Genomic DNA, 17,129 nt, shown 5'->3' with positions numbered 1-17,129 from the left:
TAGTAGCCTAGTTTTAGATTTAAATGAGACCAGTGAATATAAAAGATTGAAACTTTAGTAGCCTAGTTTTAGATTTAAATGAGACCAGTGATGATTCAATCCGATTGTTTTGAGGTGTAGTGTATCCGAGACCCTGAAAAGGGAGAACCCCTTGGTGAAGCTACATTTCAGATGATATTAATGGATTCAACTGAGGTTTAATTACACCCAAATTCTATAACAAGACTAGCAAGTACTGAATATGCTGCTAGACCATAAAGTTTGCAGTTTCCGTTCACCCTGTGATTTGAGAGTGCTAATGACGCTGCCGGAGTTGAGTGGCTGCTCAAGCTGCAAGCACAAGAACTTTAATCGTTCCTTGACTGTTCGCCGCCAGTATCATCGGGCTATCCCTCTTCCAACATACGGCACTGATAAAGTATGACCCTGCACCATCGTCTTCTTCGTTGTTGTAGTTTAAATCCGATGACCCGAATTTATGCCAAGCCATAGGTTTTGGGATTCCCTGCAAGTAACCATCAACACCATATCAGCCTCTATGAAATACTGATTACAACTTTGGCTGTTGTGTGTCTGGGGTTTAGTTTGTTTCTTAAACCTTGTGATAAACGAACACTTCGTTTGTCTCACTACCGCAAGCAATGTAGTCATTGTTTACTGCAAGACCTACAAAGTTCTTCTCATTCATGTGGCCTCTATACGTGCACAACTGTGAAAAACAAAGAATTAGCGCAAACTCAGTTTAGGAGCACAGTGAATGATACTTCCAAGTTTCAAACTACCAACACTATCGGTAAAGAAAGATAGATCCATAACTCGGAAACATGACAACTCACCGGCAGGTTTTCCTTTACATCCCACAGTCGCAATGTGCTGTCAGTGGATGCAGAAGAAAGTTCATTGTTAGACAAGAATTTCACATACGAAACAGCTTTCCTATGCCCGCTAAACACATGCAGTGGTTGGCTGACATTTCTCAAGTCATAATAATGAATGTGATGATCTGCAGAACCAACCTGCAAAATTTTGTTCGAGTGTCAAAGCTACTAGGAGGGTTTTACCAGCTAGACACCCTTTGTTGATTGAACTCAGTTCAATATAAATACTAAGATTATTCAACCGTACCAGTAACTGGTATACTATGCATGTATCAAAAGCTTTCATTTTGAGAAAAGAATATGCACACGAGGCCAATCTTAAGAACAGAGACATACTGCCACGAAAAAGCTGGATCCGGGATTGTACTTGACAGAACAAATGTTTGCCTTCATGTCGATGTTCTGAACACTTTCTTCTTGATTTGTGCACCAAATTTTGACCTGTTTGTCAAGGAAAGTACACGCTGAGAGCCTGAGACCAGTTATAAACATAAAGCAATCTAATACCTTCCTAGCTAACTATGACTATGAACAGTCCGGTTATAGGTCAGTTATTAAGACAGCTCACAAAGCTTTGCTATAAGCTCCAGTTACCTTGCAGTCATCACTTCCAGACACAAGCATTGAAGGATCGGTGCTTGAAAAATCAACACTCCAAGCTCGCTTTTCATGCTCCTCATATTCCATCACGCTCTGGAAGAAAAAAATCTTGTTAAGTAATCGGATGGATGTGCCGTATTGTATTAGCAGTATTATGAAAGCAAGGAAAAAGTTTCGCTACCTGACGAGTAGTTACATCCCAAACTGTTACTATCCCCTCGTAGTCACTACTAGCAATTTGGTTTTTAGTGTACTTATTCCAGCTCAAGCAACTAAGTTTGGATCGTGTGGATATCTCTTCGACAGCACAGTGGATATCTTCAGGTTCATTAACAACCTGGAAGTGATCAGAAAGCAACATCAGTATCTCAAAGCATAAAGCCTGAAGGTGATGGACCAAAGTCTAGCAAATCATTTTCATAAGAAGAAAATAAAGCAACATATAAAAACCAAAGGTGATGATCTATCACAAATTACACCACAACCAACAAGTTTTAAACAAAGAGAGACATCGGTGAAATAAACAGATACACAGCTTAACATCCACCCTGGAGACATTATATATAGTTTTAGCAAAATTTACAGACTGAAGCAGTTGCACTTTGAAGCATTAAAAGGCCGCTTACCGAGGAAAACTCAAAAACCTTGATGCACCGTGAAACCCCAGCAGTAGCAAACAATTGCTCGTCTCGATCAAATTCTATGCTGTAGCAAATATAATGGGAATCTCAAATGCCAACAGACTTTATCATAATCAGCTGGAAGATATTATTAACAGTCTGAGATCTTTGTAGCGGCCAAATGACATGACATGGTAGACCATGTCATTGTTGTGCCTATATGTATTACTGACCAAGTCAAATTAACAACTCTCTGATGAAGGGAGAATCAATCCAGAAATTATTCTCAAGATAATTTTCCAATATTTTAGAGTCAATGGCATGTTAAAACTTAAAAGTACAAAAGGAATGGCATGTAAACTCACCTTGACACAATATTTGCAGAGTGAAAAATATCACCTTGTCTCAGTTCAGAAATGACCCTCAATCGGCTGGTTCAAGCAACCAAACAGAAGGTGTAAGTAACTATAGCAGGACAGGGTTTACTAAAAGAGAAACTTAAAACTGATACTTCAAGAAGTTTGTACCTGTACTGTGTAAAGCCCTTTAGCACAGAGTGGAAGTCTTCAAGGCCTGGATTATAATCTTCTATATCCATAGCATATGAATCCCCTTGTTTGTTGCAATTTCGCCGCTTTTGCAAGTAACACTCTTGTAGGTCGTTGAACTGTTGCAACATAAGAGATGACATCAAGAAAATAAAAGTCCCAAGGACTCGGAAACTCTAAAGTTCAGTTACTAGTCTATCTGAAGTGCAGAACTCCTTTTTGGCCTAACCACAATGAGTAACTCTTAAGATCACAAATTTCTAATGAAACATTAAGTAGAAGGTCCAATTCTGGAAAGAAACTTGATAAGGAATAATAACATGGACAATTCAAAGGTCATTAACATCCACAACAATTGGCCAGGCTGTTGTTTAACGAACCTAAGATTAACTAAGTAAAAAAAAAATCAGCATAAAACTCACTTGCAGGATTACTAACCTGTGAATGTACTCGCCTCTTCCTTGCCACCGACAGTACTTGTGGAGTAACAGGCTGCATAGACTGTGTATGGTCTTGCACATCATCATTTACAACAGCCCTGTTGTTATGTAAATTGATAGAACTCATCTGCGCTTGCACATATTGTGCACTATAGACAATGTCATTGCTCTGCTGATCATCACCAAGCATTCTCAGTCTCACTGACCTATTCTGTTGTTGCCTGTATAGTTCAATTCTACGTCTCTCCACCGCAAGCATGTCCTCCTTAATGTAATCAAGATCAGCTTGTATCTGCCGAGGAAAATCTTACATCATCATCAATCGTCTACAGGCCAAATACTAATTAGACATAAAAAACTTAATCATGTCTCAACCTACCTCATTGAGCTCCTCTAGCTTTTGCCTTCTAAGGCAATGCAAGAACCCAAGCATGATCTCCATGCTCGACTCAGACTCTTGCAGCTCCATTTTCCTCTTCTTCTCTTCAAGAAGAGACAACAGCCCTTCCAGCTCTCTAATTGACATATCGCAACCCTGTCTAATTAGTTTCGAAACAAGTGTTAAGTCATTCAAATCTACACAACAAAAAATCAATTCACCACTGCAAAATGAGTACTAGCCATTGCTGACCTCATGCAATTTCTGCCGCAGATGCTCCAACGGCGATCCGGTCCTCTCCATCCGATACGCCATAGATTTTCTCAACAACTGCAACAAAATATTGATCAACATCCACGTAACAACGCACATTCAACCAAAGCAAAACAAGTAGGGTTTCCAACGAACCTTGTCGAGCAAGAAATTGGGAAAGATTAGGCTGGGTGTGAGGTGTTGACCACAGCAAGGACAGTCGCTCTTGATTCCGAGATGAGTGACTATGCAGCTGTGGCAGAAGCTATGGCCGCAAGCAGTGAGGAACGCGTCCCTTATCACCTGTATGCATATCGGACACATCAAGTCCTTGTCCCGCGGAGCCTCCTTCTGAAACGCCGCCGTTTCCGCGGACGATGAGTCTGCCGCCATTAGCTCCAGGTTCGCCACGGTCGGCAACATTGGTCCTCCACCCATTCAGTTCTTCCCCCTATTCGCAATAGATTTGACTCTATGAAGAATTTGGGTTATCCATCATAATTTATGGGAAATGTTGTTACAGAAGAAGAAAGGAGAAGGAAGGCAGTGATGGAGTTGAGCAGTTAGTCTCCGTAGTCGTTGCTTAATTGCGGGGCCTGAAAACGTTGTGAGGGCTACAACAGTCCACGTAAAACCGGTGCTTTCTTTTATATTTTTTCAGAAAATGTTGAACCAGCGAGCTTTGAGCACGATGCTACCCCAAACTGGTTCAGGAAATAGTGAAGCACTAGGTACGTGGTGAGAGAAGAATCATTTCTTTTCCAACAGAAGAAAGACCAAGACTTTACCGTACTCATTACTCTTCCTGTTCTATCACGGCGCATGTTCCGGATTTTTCTACCATTAGATTTTATTTTCGCCTAGTTACGTGCACTTACTTTATCAGTTTTCTAAATTTGCGGGAGGTATACGAGCTCATTTCAAATTTGTCTTTTCAGTCATATTTGTCATATTTTTGAGAGGCTAATTTTATGGCCGACAATGAAGCAAATTTAAGGTGTGCCGGAGTAGTATTTAGTCGGAACTTTCTTGCATCATTTTTTACTGCTGTTTGGTAGTTATGGACATGCATAACCTCTCTTGATCACTAGAACTACATTTTTTTTTTTTTTCCTTTTCTTTCCATATTTAGAGCAACATGAGTTTATGATCTTCTGGTTGGGCGAGTTTTGTTACACGTCGTTAAGGATAATGAATGAGTGTTGCTAAATAAACCTAATGCAGGTCGATTACAACGACAGCTCATTAAGATGACAGCAACTACTGGTGGACCACAAACTCACTGATCACTGATGGACGTTTGAAATTTGTCACAAATTCACACGTCACAAGTCACAACAACGCGGTAACATAGGAAAGCCCTGCTTACCTCTGAGCCTAGTGGGTCCACGAGTACGAGAAAAGCAAGATGCTGAGGTATGACAAGCTAATAATACCAAGCCCTATTGGTAAAACTGAAAGTCCCAGCAACAATGTGAAACTGTTTTCCTACTTACCACTTTAAGTGAGGATGGAAGAGAAAGCAAACTTCATTGAATAACGAAGAAATCTGTTGGACCTATATTATTGTTCAGTGTATACAAAACTCTACTATTATCGTTTGTAACTTCTAGCTAATTTCCTGTTCTTCCGTTGTGTCTCTGTAAGTGTTCACTCTGCTGGTTTCGTTGCAACGGATTTTGTAATACAATCTACAATACCTTCAGAATCTGTTTGAGGTGAGACACAGATAGACTCATCTTCCACAGGATCCAAGGGATCTTCTACAATTGAATGAGGAGAAAAGAGGTTCCCGTGAGTTTGGCAGGCCTTCATCGTCTTACAGTGCTCAGCTTCATCATCTCTTACGTTCAGAAATACATCGAACAAATTCTCTGAAAAGCAAACCAGAATTGGCAAGAACCAATGCAGAATAGGTCAAGATATGGTCTTACCATTATATAAATTGATGTTACATGGTACAAATCAGACATGATGTCAGAAATAAACCAATAAAAGTTTTAAAACTGAGCTAACTCATAGCATGTTGATGAGTTGATCTATGAATTGCCACAACAGAAACAGAGTGTTGAGACTTACCTATTTTCGGCCTTCGAGAATTGGGAGGTCTGGAAGTTTGAAATTCATCTGGAAAAAGAAATTTTGAGGGATATTTAAATATCCGACTGCCTTCCATGATGCAGAAACAAAGATCAAAAGCTGACAAAACTTACCAAACAAGTACAAGTCACCTCCAGTGTAGTATTTTACAGCAACCTCAGGAGCAGGCAATTTTTTCAGATTCTCTGCAATCAAAAAGAAAAGAACACATAAATGAAGTAGTGTTTGAGCTAAGAAAGAGTGCGTTTCACATGCTTAGAGATATTTTGATGTGATCCTAGTGCTGACAAACTTCAAATCATACCTCCTTCAGCCTTGATAAACTTGTCATATGTCGAAAATGCATGGCCCTCTACACATTCAGAGAAGTGATCTGCAAGTCATCACACCAAATACATCAATAATCTTTTACAGATGAATGCAAAACAGCAAGCTAATTTCTCTGGCCACCTAATTCTGTAATGCCACTTGATTCATACAATAAAAAGACCCAAGAAACAACTTCATCATCATCCAAAGCTACCAGCCTAATTCTTATCTAGGCAAGTATTCTGAAATTTACACCTGGATTGGATAAAAAAGAATACAATCTTTTGGACAAGTTTGCCATATACTTTAAAAAAAAAAGGTTTTATTTTCTAGATGAGAGAGGAAGTTCTTGTAACATTTAAGGATAAATGAACCAACAGGGTGTTGGGATGCAAGAGAGAGGACAAACCCAAGAATGTACAGTATATTAAACACTAGATGCTCACACTTACATGCCATTCGTGGGCTTATTAAATACATAAAAACTGTCATAAAGTAATAGACGACCGCAATGTGCTGAGCAAGAAAACGATCAAACCACCAAGCATTTCCTCCCAATTCCTGCAGTTAGATCCATATGCTGTTGTTAAATCAGGAACATTTAAGTAAAGATATGAAGCTACCATAATTCCACAAAAAGCTTTTACATGAGCATATGTGAGCCAGAGAATCATTATTCAGAAACATTTGTTTATTTCTTTTCTTCCTAATTTCACTCTATTCTTGCTGCAGGATTATACTTTCATATTGTGGAATCTCCAACAAGTTAATGAATATCACAGGAGTAAGAAGTACTGATTGTACACAACACTCAAGGGATTGTTGATCTGCCTCAACAGCAGAACGTTGTAATGATAACTTGTGCAATGGATAAAGAAAACACAACAACATGCGTGAACATGAATACTGAAGAAATAAGAAAGATCCTCACTTCCATGATAAGCAAGTGGTGCATCTCATTCCAGCTCTCAGCAAAATGCACTTTCAAATAATCTCTTCTCCTCCACCAGCCAAAAGTCTCATACAAGTGCAGAACAGACATAAAGGCTGCCAAAATTTAAAAACAAAGCCCACATGTCAACTAATCACAATAGTCAATAATATTCCTAAACAGATAAAATAAACAACTGGAGAGGGGGGAATTGTAGGAGACACGAGCATTTCGATTCACAATAGTCCTTAGAATATAAACATAAAATCGCCACATATTCGTAACTAGGTAAGATGAACAGGTGGAGAGATAATAATATACAGAAAATCTGTGAGCACCCACTTTCATGATCTTAGCCTCCACCAATAGTAACACAAAGGCCTTCCTAACAAAAGATAGCAGGCCACTCTTACGAGGTGTATGTGAATATGAATGGATATCTTCTTGTTAAACTGCATTCAAAACTTCTTGCCTTTACATTTCTTGACATTCTAGGACAACAATACATACACAGTACACACTTGACTCAAACTGTATTGATAACTTCTCTTCAAGTATATGAGGTTTACCCCTCTTGTTTGAAAAGGAAGTTTTATACATACAATACAAATAAACCTTTTAGATAATTGAAAAATTACAACCAAACAAAACTGGAGCACTTACCGAAGTAGGGAACCCTTGCAATAGTTTCCAGTACAAAGAACCTGGCATAATCACGGTCGTGGTAAAGAGTATCAAGTACCTTAATCACTGTATCCTGAAACGATCAGCAGAACTAAATTACAATCCAACACCATCGTCACAGCCAGAGACAGAACCTTCCAATCTACCCGAGAGTGTTTATTAAATCCAAGAGTATAACAAACCGATAAAAATGACATCTTAATGACTAAGTTGCGCGAATTAATTAAGCTTATTTAAGCCAACAAAATGGATCAACATAGCTGCAAACTGATAGCAATTCTACATTATAGCTAGAGTAAATTTGTAAAACGAACAATTTGACAAGAGTTGAGATTTACCGTAAGGAAAACGTTGATGGATTGTTCACCCTTGATAACCCATTTCTCAAAATCACTAGAAGGCTCACTCTCAGAGGCCTCCCCACTGCTGGCTTTGACTTCATCAGAGGTAGTTGCCTTGAACTCAAAGGACTCCTCCACCACCACTTTCTCTTCTTCATCTTGGAGAATAGTTGCATGTACCCTATACAAATTTCTACACCAATTTCGAAAAAGCCCAAAACTTTGAATCAGAAATTCACTTTTAACAAATTGGGTAATTCAAAGATTCAATCTTTTTCAACATGGGAAAGTCAGTGAAGATTTTCTGTACCTGGAACACGATGGACGAGCTGAGATGGGATTGCAAGGAAAACGATTCAGAGAGCAGAGCGAGGACGAAGAAGAAAAAGCTGAAGTCTTCAAGGTCCTTGCTTTGAGAGACGAAGAAGAGCAGGAAGTTGGGATTGCAGACACCGTCGAAGACAGAGTCGCCGCTGCCATTCTCGACTGTTGTTATTGCAAAGAGAAACAGAGAAGAAAATTCAGAGCTGAGAAATGGAAATCAAATTGGAATTGGGTAGTTTGGTGCACAAGAGAAACTAATGGGAAAGAGTCAACGGCCAAATTTGGTGTAGAGAAATGGAGGGGCTTGTTTTGTTTTAGTGGGTATTGCTCGTCCTGTTGTGAGCTTGGGAGAGTGGGCGGTTGACGTTGAGCCTAAATTCGGGGGTGGCCATGATTATGTGCCATTTTTGCTTGGTGCTCTTTCGTTAGTCGTTACACGACACGAACCGGACTATATGATATTTTATTGCTTGGTGCTTTTTTCGTTACACGACACGAACCGGACTACATGATATTTTATTTTCGGTTCTATGAATCATATACTCCATAGTTCCATACTCAAAAGAGCAGGCTCGGGTGTTTTTGCTTCGTGTTTGAGGCTTAGCCTAATGGCCTATTCTTTGTGGAATTTGCTAAATGAGCCCAAACAAAAGGGTTTGCTAAAAGCCCAATAGAAAGCACTTTGATGAAATTGGTATTTGATGATTGAAAATGAGTGTCATGGCCGGTTTTGAGATTTTAAACGTTTGAAGCCAACTATAAAAGTTATGAGGTCCTAGTTGTGACCACTTTAGATATTTAAAGGAATAATGAAGTTTATAAGTTGGTATTTGAAAATTTTCTTTAAAATTTAAAAATAAGTGTTATAGTCGAAAATTTAAGACGCTTGATGCCAACCGTATAAATTATGGGGTTGTGAGTTGCGACCACCTTACAAACTTAAAGAAGTAATGAAATTTATAAATTGGTTTTTGAAAATTTCTTATCGGCTATGACACACACACAAAGTATAGACCCTTTGTGTCATAAATAATAGTGACTATGATTTTGAAGTGATATTTGCAAATTCTATATTAGTCGACTTTAGACAGTCCTGCAAGCAATCAATCTATAACATCCCCTTTACGCGCACCCCCCCAAAAACAGGTGTATATGATTTCAGCAAATGAGAATCAATTTTGTATCACCTTAATCATTTGTCGCTTTTGAATGGTAGATCTCTATCAACCTCAAACTCTTTTACAGCTGTATATGATCCAAATTCGTCAAACTATAACATGTTATGTGGAAGCATATAGATTCACAATCAAGAATCAAAGACCTTATAAACATTTGTTTATCAAAGTTGTTTAACACTTGTCTTGTGCCCCTTGATTCAAGTAGATCTAAGCATTACTTATCTCTTTGAAAGATAATCATAATCATGTCATCAAAAAAAAGATAATCATAATCATATATAAGAGAAATCACGATTACGTTAGGACTAGGATGGATTTTCTTGTCTCTTTGTTCATTTATATTCAGACTTCCAAAGAAAGCTTATACAGAACCATGGAAGATCAAAGCCATCCAATTCTGCCAAAACAGACCTCTATCTCCAGCCATGAAGGACTTGAGTTGCCGAGCTTTGGTTCGTGGCTGAAATGGGTCTTTGTGGACCAGTCTAGTATATGGAGAACTGGTCTTTCATGGTCAATCTTCTTCGTCTTAGCCATTGGCGTACCACTAGTCACTCACTTCCTTCTCTCCTGCTCGAGCTGTGATGCGAACCATAGCAGACCTTACCATGTTGTTTCCCAGATTTCGCTTTCCTTGTTCGCAATGCTCTCCTTCATTAGCCTCTCCTGCTGGACTCGTAAATTTGGTCTGAAGAGGTTTCTCTTCCTTGACAAGTTAAGTGATGCAAGTGAGAAAGTCCGTCATGAATATAAGCAACAGTTCCAGGTAAGCTAGACCTCATTATTGGTAATTCTTATAGTTATACAATCATGTAACTAAATTAAAGCTTTAATTCTTTGATTCCCTATTGCAGAATTCAATGAAGCTCCTATGCTTGATTGTCTTCCCCTGTTTTGCTGCAGAGTGTGTGTACAAAATCTGGTGGTATGTCTCAGGGGCCACAGAACTACCATACTATGGTAACATGTACTTGAGTGACACAATATTATGCATGTTGGAGCTGTGTTCATGGCTTTATAGGACCACAATTTTCTTCCTGGTGTGTGTTCTGTTCCGGCTCATTTGCCATCTGCAAATACTAAGACTAGAAATTTACGCGCTAGTTTTTCAAAAGGAAACCGAGGTGGAGACAATAATGATGGAACACAACAAGATCAGAAGGACCTTTAGGATTATAAGCCACAGGTTTCGAGCGTTCATCTTGATCTCTCTGATTATGGTTACAGCTAGTCAGCTCGCGTTTCTTGTCATGATAACCAGGTCCAGTGCTCATGTTAATATCTTCACGGCTGGAGAACTCGCTGTGAGTGTCAATTAACTGATCGAGTAATGTTACAGAGAACATTTAAAGAATAGTATGAAAAACATCTCTAGAGAGCTAATCTGGACTCAGCAGTACAAGTCCTGATTAGCTCTCTAGAAATGAAAAATCAGTAGCCATTAATAGGGTGATATCTTGTATATACTAATTCACTGATTGGTTTTGTTTTGTTTTTAGGGGCATTTCATTATACACCCAATTTCTAAAAGATCTAATAGAAAAAACCCACCTATTATTTCTTTTCAATTTACACCCAATTATTGCCAACTAGGATAAAATATTAGATTTCAATTGTTGAAGAATTACACAAATTGCCATAATTTAAATCTGGCAAACATAAGTCAACTAGCAAAATTAACGTCATCTTTAAATATCTTAATTGTAGATTTTTTTATTGGTCCCATTATTATCGCAAGAATTTAAATTCATCATGATTGCTAGAATTATGGATATTTTTTTACATAATTTTCTGAATTCAAAGGTTATATAGATTTAAGTGAATGTGAAATTTACTTTTCGGTAATTTAAACTTTCTATTTTAAAAGTAACTTTCTGTTTTACTTACAACCTAACTGAAAGGTAGAGGTTTAAAGTTTTTAACCCAACTAATAGATTGTCTTTTTTTTTTTATTACAACCTAAAGATTAGACAGGTATGTTTAGCTAACTTGATTTCTAGAAATTTTCATATCAACCTATTTATTAGAATCATTTTCAACATCAGCCTCTTTTTTAGGTATTCTATCATTGCGAGTTGACCATGTTTATTCGGTTGAAAGTCTCTATAATATATGCGTATACCTATATAATAAAGTACTTGATCATCATAACACTTTTTCTAGTTAATTTGATTTCAAGTATGTATCTAATATATATAGGAAGTTTCTTTTTGTATGACACAGACACCTCTATATTACAATCATTTTTTTTTTTGTATCATACCTCTTTATTAGGTTTTCTATTATATTATACCTATGATCGTAGAAGATACGACCTTTTTTTAGCTTGAAGGTTTATGGTATTCAAGCCTCACTTACATCTAATTACTCAGTAGGTAAATTAGAAATGTAGTAGTTGAGAGTAGAAAGCTATCATGGGACAAGATACCTAAAAAGAAGAAGAAAGTTATCCAAGAACAAGATACATACCTTATAATTAGAAAGCTTTCGAGAATATAGAGAGCCACCGAGTGTGAGCCTAGAAGTGAAAACACAATAACAAAAGCTTTTTTCCCATTTCTTGACCCCATCTCGAATCCTTTTCTTTTCTTTAAGAACATTTCTTTAGTCGTTCTTCATAGACACAAGAGAGAAGTATCATACCTGCTCCCCCCCGGCCCTTTCTTTCAAGCAAGAAAAACATTTTCTCCCAGTGATTGAATCAAAATCTCTTTTCATCTTTTGAAACAATAATTGACCCCATCAAGGAAAAGAAAATTGAAAATCTATTCGAAAACAAAATACCTACATATAAGGAAAACAATAATTGAAATTTGTGCTAGAAATGAACTACTATTGTAATGAGCATATATAGAAATATATACTCAAGTCAGTAATCAAAATATAAAGTAAGGAAGAAATTAAGGACGTAATTGTTTATGATTGATTTTTTAGCTTAATATTTCAAATTCAAATTCAAATGGATGATAAGATTAAGCAAGTTACTTAATTTAACACTCCATAATCAGAATGGCATATTAGATATATCAAAAGAATGAGAAAAACCATTAATTATAGACATATACTCTATATGGAAGGTTTGCTTATGTAGAGTGGGTGTAAATTGAAAGAAAAATATCTATGGGTTTTTCTCAATAGAAGCTTATATTTTTGGGTTTATATCTAATTTTCTCTTGTTTTTAATCATGGTGCAGTTATGTTCTATAAGCCTTGTGACTAGTCTATTCATATGTTTGCGGAGTGCAACCAAAGTAACACATAAAGCACAGAAAGTTACTGGGCTTGCTGCAAAGTGGCATGTCTGTGCCACAATCCACTCTTTTGATTACGCAGAAACTGAGACTCCGATGGTGCCTCAGGTTTCCTCAGATCATCTAGTGTTTCCCTTCGGTGCTGATTTGGAATCAGATGATGAAGAAGGGGACGAAGAAGACGATCTTGACAACACCAAGTTGGTGCCAATTTTCACAAACACAATCTCATTCCAGAAGAGACAAGCTCTAGGTTAGTAACAAGGACATATCAAATTTAAACCCTTTAGATAATTATCATTTTAATGTTGTAAATCACAAAGTGGCCTGTTAATTTCTTTTTGCAGTGAAATATTTAGAGCATAATAGAGCAGGAATTACAGTGTTTGGGTTCATGGTGGACAGAACATGGCTTCACTCTATTTTTGGAATTCAGCTGGCTCTTCTTCTCTGGATGCTCAACAAGACAATTAGTTAATTCAAATTAATTAGAGGAGAGAGATGGATTTTTTTTTGTTTGTTATATGATTGGCGATATTGTTTTTTCTTGAATTATGTAAGTGCACGCATCAGATTACAAGCAAGCGTCAAGAGACCATCCCGAACAATTTGATCAGTTTGGCGATATTAGGAAATGTGAAATTTGAGCTTGGGATCTCAATTGAATTCTAGTGTATTACTAATTAATTATTGCAGAATCAACACAAATGAGTTAGGAAAAACAAAATCAGGAGAGAAATGATGCCTATTATTCATATAAATTCTTGTTCTCAGATGAATACTAATTAATTATGCATCATAAAACATTATCATGTAGCTAATCTTCTTCTCCAAGTTTTATTTGATCCCTTTAAAACACCGGAATTCTGCACGTCACATGAGCAAAGCACATTATCAGTAGAAGTATTGTACTCTCACACACACACACACATAACCACACTCATGTTGAATGAATATATGGACCGACTAATTGAGTTTTTGGTTGAGGTGATTTTTAGTTGGGCGTTGAACATACATGTATCATGTAATAAAAATGAGAGAGGGAGATCGTGAGAGTAATTACGTGCTGCAGTCGACATTGGGATCAATAGGAATAGGAATTTTGACGCCACAAGCGTCAGTAACGTGCTTAAGTTTTTCAGGGTCGACTTTAACGCCAGCACCAACAGCTTTTTCTTTCAAACATTGGCAAAGACTCCTGCGCTTCTCACTGGTATCAGCTCCAGCAACCACATGCTTTAAACCTGCACAGCACAGAGAAGGGGGCTCCCCTACGCCAGGGCCCAACACGAACGTGGCACAGGGCAACAACTCGACTAGGGCTTCGTCGCACCCTCCAATTGCAGGACATGCATTGAGGACGACGACCATAATCACCAACCCAGCGAAAGTCATCATTTTCTTCTCCATACTAGCACTTTTTTGGAATTGGAACAGAGGAGTCAATGGAATGGTAAGTTGATATTGGTTTTGACTTTGGATGCAAAAAACCTGAGGTACTGTGTGCTTCTTATATAGGCTTGTCATTAATGTGAAGATCTGCACATGAGATTTTGATCCTACCTAAGAGCCTTCTTCCTTATTTGCACCATTATTACTTTATGAGATTTTGATTCTACCTAAGTGCTTTCCGTTCCCTATTTGCATTGTTGCTAATCAGAAAAAAGTCTCAGAATTAAATTTTAAAATATACATCCGATGGAATTGGATTGTCACGGTCTTAATTATTAGACGATTCGGCCGCATGTGGAAAGTGAGATTTCATACCGAAAGTATGTGGGTTATAGCACACAGCTGTTATTGTCCAACATAACTTTTCTTATTTTCCAAAAAGATCTCTTATTATGTGGGTTGAAACTTGAAACCAATCTGCAGTTCATTGCCTTCAAAGGCAGCTTAGCCATGACAATGTCAAACCAAACTCTGGGTTGTCTCCTCACCGAAAAAGACTTGTTTTAGAAAATGTTGGCCGTGCTCATGTCAGCACATGATTTTAAAGCCAAGTCACAGAGGAAAAAAAAAAAACTTAACTTGCTCAAGCCAGAAAACATGTTAATTTTTTTTTTTTTTCCAGAAAACATGTTAATCCATTATATGAATCTAGTTGAGATTTTGCGTTTGGTGCCTTATGATCATAAACTTTATAAACTTTCTCCAAATTCAATTACCAAATATGAAGCTTATGTACGTGACTTGACTTTTTTCAACCATGAGATGCTTCTTTTTTAACCATGGGGGAGAATGCGGTAGAGGTTCCTTTAATAAGGTGTTCAAAATAAAATCACGTTGTCAAAATCTGATTTTGATGTTGCAGCGTTTACACCATTGGATCATTTTTAATAGGGTTAATGCTCATACACTCTGATTCTATCAAAATACTTCCCAAAAACCCCAACAAATTATTTTCATTCCTCTTCACCCAGCCATCTGTCCCTTTCTTTCTTACCTACACAACTTTCTCTTTTTCATTCCATCAGTACCCTTCTGTTGTTGCTTTACATTAGTTTATAATATGTTTTAGATTTCTGTTACATTTGATGAAACGTGATGGACCCATTCTTAAAATTATTTGTTTAAACAGAAGTGTGATAGAATTCATCCTCTATTTCAAAGGTAAACGGTACGATTTACTATTCATAATTTCAATCGTCGACAAACTTGAATTAGTAGCTATCTGTAAAAATACTAGCAAAGAATTGTAAAAGGAAAGAGAAAAATTGAGAAAGCTGAGAGCCTATAGAGATAGTCTTGATAGGGAATCACCCAACTATTGGGATATCATTTATAGACTTCAGACTAGAATCTATAAAATAGAACAAGAGATTGATAATCTCTTATATGTTCTTGAAGAGGAACAAAAACCTCTTGATTATTTGAGCATTGGTTAGATCCGCACTTCACTGGTATCAGAGCTTGTAAAATAGCTCAAGGAGAACCCCTCCTTAATGGGGACAATGTCAGAATTGTTATTAGAGAAAATAAATTCTCTACTAAAATCTTCTGATGAGAAATATCAGAAGCTGTTACTAGAAGTATCTAGATGTCAAACTCATCTAGAAAAATTACCTTCTATAATCCACCAATTGGAAAAATTGGAAAACAAACTGGATTATATCAAGGAACTTTCAAAAACGGAAGAAGAAAAGTTGACAGTCGTCAGTAGAAAAATCAATGAATAACAAAAAACGCTGGAGTCTATGAAAAATATACTGAAGGATAAGAAAAAAAGAAAACTAATGGATTCAAACCATTAGAAAAACCAGATACAAATCGTGTTCTAAACATGATTTTTCTGGAACTATCTACTAGTCAGACTAGTATCCGGTATGAAAACCCGGAAAAAAAAAAAGAGAAATGAAGATGTTAAGCATCTTTGGAAAAAAGAAAGGAGTACAGCTCCTAAATGCTAAAGAGTTCGAATTCAACGAAATCGAACAAGAGGTAAAAAACTCCTCAATTCCAAAATTAGATTTTAAACAAATCTACAAAAGGGGAAAGTTTGATCTAATGGACATCCATTATTTTAAACTACTGGAAATTACAACCCCCGCTACAGCAGGGGGAGAGACTGATCTTCTACTGATCACTCCTTCAGAAGTGGGTAGAGCTCAAGCAAAAAAATATCAATTTATGCATATTGGAGCAGTCCAAGTAGGCATAAATCTGCTTACTCGTGAAGGCATAAACTGTTCAGTCCTATGTGTTCTACAGGACAATAGGTTGACAGACTTCCAAGCTAGTCTGTTGGGAACACTTGAAGCATCCTTATGTGATCAAGTAGCTTATTTCAACTACTTCCCAAACTTCACCACCAGCTTGAAAGATGCAGCTCACTGTCTACAACTGAGAGTCAAGACAGATGGTATATCAATGAAAGAAGATATGCAAGAACTTGCAATAGTATATAGAATATACTATAAATTGATGAGTACTACAGTAGCCCCCAAGACAAGGATAACAAATATCCCAGGTCTTACTATTGGGCTCCTCACCAATCAGAAGAACCATTTACAACAGATTCATAAAGTTACTTGGAATGAAGTGACTTTTCCACTTGAATGGAAACTATCCGATCCAAAAAAGCAACCGGAAAGAGCAAAAGCAAAAATCTACGAGAGTAGAAAAACTGGAGAAATCAACCTCAACTTCGACAGTCACAGAAAAAGTGATGTCTGTCCTGAGAACCTCAAGATAAACAGCAGTCTTCTGAGAAGAAACTACAGCACTAGAGAAGCTAGTATCAGTGGTACAAAACCCACTATTGAAGAACCAATATTAGAAGAAGATCTGGAAG

The 17,129-nt window shown here is 37.3% G+C and overlaps 3 protein-coding genes and 1 non-coding gene across 7 annotated transcripts; 2 read left to right on the top strand and 2 right to left on the bottom strand.

The window, feature by feature from the left end:
• Positions 1-83: 83 nt before the first annotated feature.
• LOC112168543 lies at positions 84-197 on the top strand. The gene has a single exon (XR_002924304.1). It is a non-coding gene; the product is annotated as a small nucleolar RNA Z278 (small nucleolar RNA).
• On the bottom strand, positions 92-4,479 carry LOC112167008 (E3 ubiquitin-protein ligase COP1). 3 transcript variants are annotated; one of them, XM_024303944.2, is made up of 13 exons: positions 3,874-4,479; positions 3,718-3,795; positions 3,466-3,621; positions 3,085-3,378; positions 2,626-2,765; positions 2,464-2,529; positions 2,105-2,183; positions 1,660-1,815; positions 1,473-1,571; positions 1,215-1,319; positions 837-1,016; positions 599-709; positions 92-505 (listed from the first exon to the last, which is right to left on the bottom strand). In XM_024303944.2, the coding sequence occupies exons 1-13, from the start codon at positions 4,153-4,155 to the stop codon at positions 326-328; spliced, it is 1,926 nt and encodes a 641-aa protein (XP_024159712.1). In that variant the 5' UTR covers positions 4,156-4,479; the 3' UTR covers positions 92-325. The 3 variants fall into 3 exon arrangements, with proteins under 3 accessions (XP_024159712.1, XP_024159713.1, XP_024159714.1); XM_024303945.2 differs by having other exon boundaries at positions 3,466-3,625; positions 3,874-3,937; XM_024303946.2 differs by having other exon boundaries at positions 3,466-3,601; positions 3,874-3,917.
• A 749-nt stretch (positions 4,480-5,228) lies between these two features.
• On the bottom strand, positions 5,229-8,766 carry LOC112166681 (ubiquinol oxidase 4, chloroplastic/chromoplastic). Of its 2 annotated transcripts, none has more exons than XM_024303561.2 (9): positions 8,393-8,766; positions 8,080-8,263; positions 7,721-7,814; positions 7,058-7,173; positions 6,579-6,687; positions 6,122-6,190; positions 5,931-6,002; positions 5,797-5,844; positions 5,229-5,591 (listed from the first exon to the last, which is right to left on the bottom strand). In XM_024303561.2, exons 1-9 carry the CDS (start codon positions 8,560-8,562, stop codon positions 5,368-5,370), a joined length of 1,086 nt encoding a protein of 361 aa, XP_024159329.1. In that variant the 5' UTR covers positions 8,563-8,766; the 3' UTR covers positions 5,229-5,367. The 2 variants fall into 2 exon arrangements, with proteins under 2 accessions (XP_024159329.1, XP_024159328.1); XM_024303560.2 differs by having other exon boundaries at positions 8,080-8,275; positions 8,393-8,760.
• A 1,003-nt stretch (positions 8,767-9,769) lies between these two features.
• LOC112201420 lies at positions 9,770-13,518 on the top strand. Its single transcript, XM_024342297.2, has 4 exons — positions 9,770-10,350; positions 10,439-10,888; positions 12,779-13,088; positions 13,183-13,518. The coding sequence occupies exons 1-4, from the start codon at positions 9,895-9,897 to the stop codon at positions 13,311-13,313; spliced, it is 1,347 nt and encodes a 448-aa protein (XP_024198065.1). The 5' UTR covers positions 9,770-9,894; the 3' UTR covers positions 13,314-13,518.
• Positions 13,519-17,129: the final 3,611 nt, after the last annotated feature.

This window comes from Rosa chinensis, chromosome 5 (assembly GCF_002994745.2).
Source record: "Rosa chinensis cultivar Old Blush chromosome 5, RchiOBHm-V2, whole genome shotgun sequence".
Classification (NCBI taxonomy): domain Eukaryota; kingdom Viridiplantae; phylum Streptophyta; class Magnoliopsida; order Rosales; family Rosaceae; genus Rosa; species Rosa chinensis.
This window is presented reverse-complemented; position numbering and strand designations above follow the sequence as displayed.

Excerpts from the sequence above, each read along its gene's own strand:
- LOC112167008 (XM_024303944.2), bottom strand. The coding sequence starts at position 4,155 with ATGGGTGGAGGACCAATGTTGCCGACCGTGGCGAACCTGGAGCTAATG. Across the intron at positions 3,379-3,465 it reads AGCTAGAGGAGCTCAATGAG|ATACAAGCTGATCTTGATTA; the intron begins GTAGGTTGAGAC and ends TTTCCTCGGCAG. Across the intron at positions 710-836 it reads ATGTAAAGGAAAACCTGCCG|TTGTGCACGTATAGAGGCCA; the intron begins GTGAGTTGTCAT and ends TGTTTTTCACAG.
- LOC112166681 (XM_024303560.2), bottom strand. The coding sequence starts at position 8,562 with ATGGCAGCGGCGACTCTGTCTTCGACGGTGTCTGCAATCCCAACTTCC. Across the intron at positions 8,276-8,392 it reads GCTCGTCCATCGTGTTCCAG|AAATTTGTATAGGGTACATG; the intron begins GTACAGAAAATC and ends AAATTGGTGTAG. Across the intron at positions 7,815-8,079 it reads CCATCAACGTTTTCCTTACG|GATACAGTGATTAAGGTACT; the intron begins GTAAATCTCAAC and ends TGATCGTTTCAG.
- LOC112201420 (XM_024342297.2), top strand. The coding sequence starts at position 9,895 with ATGGATTTTCTTGTCTCTTTGTTCATTTATATTCAGACTTCCAAAGAA. Across the intron at positions 10,351-10,438 it reads AATATAAGCAACAGTTCCAG|AATTCAATGAAGCTCCTATG; the intron begins GTAAGCTAGACC and ends TCCCTATTGCAG. Across the intron at positions 10,889-12,778 it reads TCACGGCTGGAGAACTCGCT|TTATGTTCTATAAGCCTTGT; the intron begins GTGAGTGTCAAT and ends ATCATGGTGCAG.